General features: G+C 37.8%; 2 protein-coding genes across 2 annotated transcripts; one reads left to right on the plus strand and one right to left on the minus strand.

Moving 5' to 3' along the window:
- Positions 1–6: 6 nt before the first annotated feature.
- Positions 7–955, plus strand: LOC105315749 (membrane-bound transcription factor site-2 protease-like). Its single transcript, XM_011410491.2, has one exon. The coding sequence runs from the start codon at positions 62–64 to the stop codon at positions 887–889; it is 828 nt and encodes a 275-aa protein (XP_011408793.2). The 5' UTR covers positions 7–61; the 3' UTR covers positions 890–955.
- Positions 956–1,028: 73 nt separating this feature from the next.
- On the minus strand, positions 1,029–2,434 carry LOC100633363 (replication protein A 70 kDa DNA-binding subunit-like). The gene is made up of 7 exons (XM_003391555.3): positions 2,270–2,434; positions 2,058–2,154; positions 1,884–1,982; positions 1,714–1,827; positions 1,559–1,666; positions 1,362–1,448; positions 1,029–1,222 (listed from the first exon to the last, which is right to left on the minus strand). Exons 1-7 carry the CDS (start codon positions 2,395–2,397, stop codon positions 1,121–1,123), a joined length of 735 nt encoding a protein of 244 aa, XP_003391603.2. The 5' UTR covers positions 2,398–2,434; the 3' UTR covers positions 1,029–1,120.
- Positions 2,435–2,467: the final 33 nt, after the last annotated feature.

Raw genomic sequence — 2,467 nt, forward strand, 5'->3', positions numbered from 1 at the left:
GCATAATGTCATTTTAGTGGGAGTGGCAGTTCTGTTCCTGTATTCATTCCCGTATCTTCTCATGCCATTCTACACTACAGGTCACGGGGCAGTTGTTGTAGGCGTGGTCAAAGGGAGTGCCCTCGAGCAGAAACTAAGTCCCGGTATTTCACTGATTCAAGTAAACGCATGTCCCCTATCCTATGTTGCTGATTGGGGTTCTTGTTTGGAGGGTGTCGGAAGCCATTCACAAAAAGGTTACTGCGTTTCTGAGGATTTCCTGTCTCAATATAAGCTCCACCCACTAAACAAGACGAAAGAGGAGGAAGAGGGAGGAAGGGATTGTTGTAGTCTCGACAAAAAGGACAGCCATCTTTGCTTCTCTCTTTCGTTTCGTAAAAGAAATCAAGTCAATCCCGAAAATCGTTTTACTTGCTTGCGAGCGAGGAGCATCGTCGCGGACGGGACATGCGTAACCAATGACGACTGCTCCGCTATCCAATCAAACTCCCTCTGCGTCACTCCGGCAATCGGGAGCCAGACTTACCTAATAAAAATACGCCACACGAGCCTGGGGGACCCGATATTATACCTGGGGGGTCTGGAACAGCTCAAACACAGCATCATGCTATCAGACTATCATCCTTCCCATTCTTCAATTCCTCTATGGCTCCCTGGTTCATTACATACACTGTGTATATATATAGCATCAATATCTGGAGCTCTGGCAGTCCTCAATATAATACCAGCTTATGCTTTGGATGGTCATTGGACCCTTATTGCACTGTTAGAGTATCTGATGCCTGAGAATGCTTATAGAACGAAGATTAGTAATGTCATATTATTGATTGGTAGCTCCCTTTTATTGTGTAATGTACTGTCAGCCATTTGGATTTTAATGTATTGGTGAAGAAAATATTTAAAGAAATATTTATTTTATTACTAATTTTGTAATGAAAGACATTGTTGAACGTTATTTTTTTCTGCTGCAAGCATGGGGGATTGATAAAAATTGCTACCACTTGGAGTATACATAGCTTTGGACGCTCTCTTTAGTTAATTTTTCTTATTCTTATAATCATGAGATTAAATATGAAAGTTTAACATAAGTAACAGTCTCGGAACCAATCCTTCCTTCTCCTCAAACGGACAACTCTTTTATCATCTTAATCAATCTTTTAGTTTCAGTTGCATAATTGACCGGTTGTACAGTCACACATGAACACCTCAACCTCTGCTCATCCTACAAGCAGTAAAAATAGCAGCATAAAAATATTCTTGTATAACTTTGTATATTTTTGTATACTACAAACAATACCTTTGATGTACACATATAGTTTAGGGTGTATATAGTATACTTCAGTAAATTCTAGTATACTTACATTATAAGTGTCCACTTTAGCCCTGACCCTAAAAATGAATTCCTTGAAGTAAGCTTCTTGCATGATGTTATCAAACTGAGCTGCATCCTAAAAATGAATTAATAAAAATAAAATAATAATAATAATAAATGATTTTTTGCAATAGGATTATAACAATTTCTATTCCTCTTCCTTCTCTCCCTTTCTCTTCTCATTACTTGTTCTCTCAATTCTCCCAATTTCTGTCCGTCCATTCCCACAATGGCCGACCCTCCTTCGTGAAACGTATCCAGCCAGCAATTATCCAAATAGTCCACACAATTTAACTAATAGAAAAAGAAATAGTTTTAAAAGTAAATGTGCCCAAGCAAACCTTCATGATCACTCTGTATTTGAAAGATGGGTAGCTTTTACCGCATTTCTCACAGAAATAGTTTCCAGTTCCATCGTCATTGACTTTCTTGTTGCAATCCTGACTTGGACAAGCCTAAAGTTAATAAACAGAGAATTGTATAATTTGTAATATCATTAGTCAGTCAGTACCGTATAGAGACAGTTCTCTTTTTTAAGGTAAACAATCATTCCTTTGCAACTAAAGTAGTCTGGCTTTTCCTGCTGACCTAACTGATTAAGCTCCTTAATCTGAAGATAGAGAAAAAGAAAAAGGAGGAGAAAAGGTGTACATAAAATAATATTAGCATTAAACTATACTAGTACTTGTCTAAAAGTCAAGAAAGCACTATCAGAAAAGCTACCAGTTGCATTACGAGAGGACAGACTTGTAACATCCTGATCTTTACCATGATGATCATACCTGCACATACAAAAAGACATAAAGTATGTATGTATACATGTAATACACAGTAAGATGCCCTTCTTAAAATCTATTGCTATATCATCCTTTATTCTTCCTTCCCTCCTTCTCTTACCATCCTTTGAGTTGATGTGCCTCAGGTAGATCAGGGTTTGTGAGTATCGTTGATGACGCAAGAGCTGACAGTGAGACTCCATTGAAGTCAGAGAGTCGGACACTCTTTAGAGCTACCACTGGAAACATTGAGCCATCAAACTCTTCCGCCTGGTAAAACAAAAAAAAAGAAAAAAATGCATGATGAATATAAAAAATA

The sequence above is a fragment of the Amphimedon queenslandica genome, unplaced genomic scaffold (genome assembly GCF_000090795.2).
Source record: "Amphimedon queenslandica unplaced genomic scaffold, v1.1 AMPQUscaffold_8309_Cont19746, whole genome shotgun sequence".
Classification (NCBI taxonomy): domain Eukaryota; kingdom Metazoa; phylum Porifera; class Demospongiae; order Haplosclerida; family Niphatidae; genus Amphimedon; species Amphimedon queenslandica.

What these genes read in the sequence shown, in the direction of transcription:
- LOC100633363 (XM_003391555.3), bottom strand. Translation starts at nt 2,397, where the DNA reads ATGTTTCCAGTGGTAGCTCTAAAGAGTGTCCGACTCTCTGACTTCAAT. An exon ending in GCACATCAACTCAAAGGATG is followed by an intron (nt 2,155 to 2,269) that starts GTAAGAGAAGGA and finishes TTGTATGTGCAG; the next exon opens with GTATGATCATCATGGTAAAG. An exon ending in AAGAGAACTGTCTCTATACG is followed by an intron (nt 1,828 to 1,883) that starts GTACTGACTGAC and finishes TATTAACTTTAG; the next exon opens with GCTTGTCCAAGTCAGGATTG.
- LOC105315749 (XM_011410491.2), top strand. Translation starts at nt 62, where the DNA reads ATGCCATTCTACACTACAGGTCACGGGGCAGTTGTTGTAGGCGTGGTC.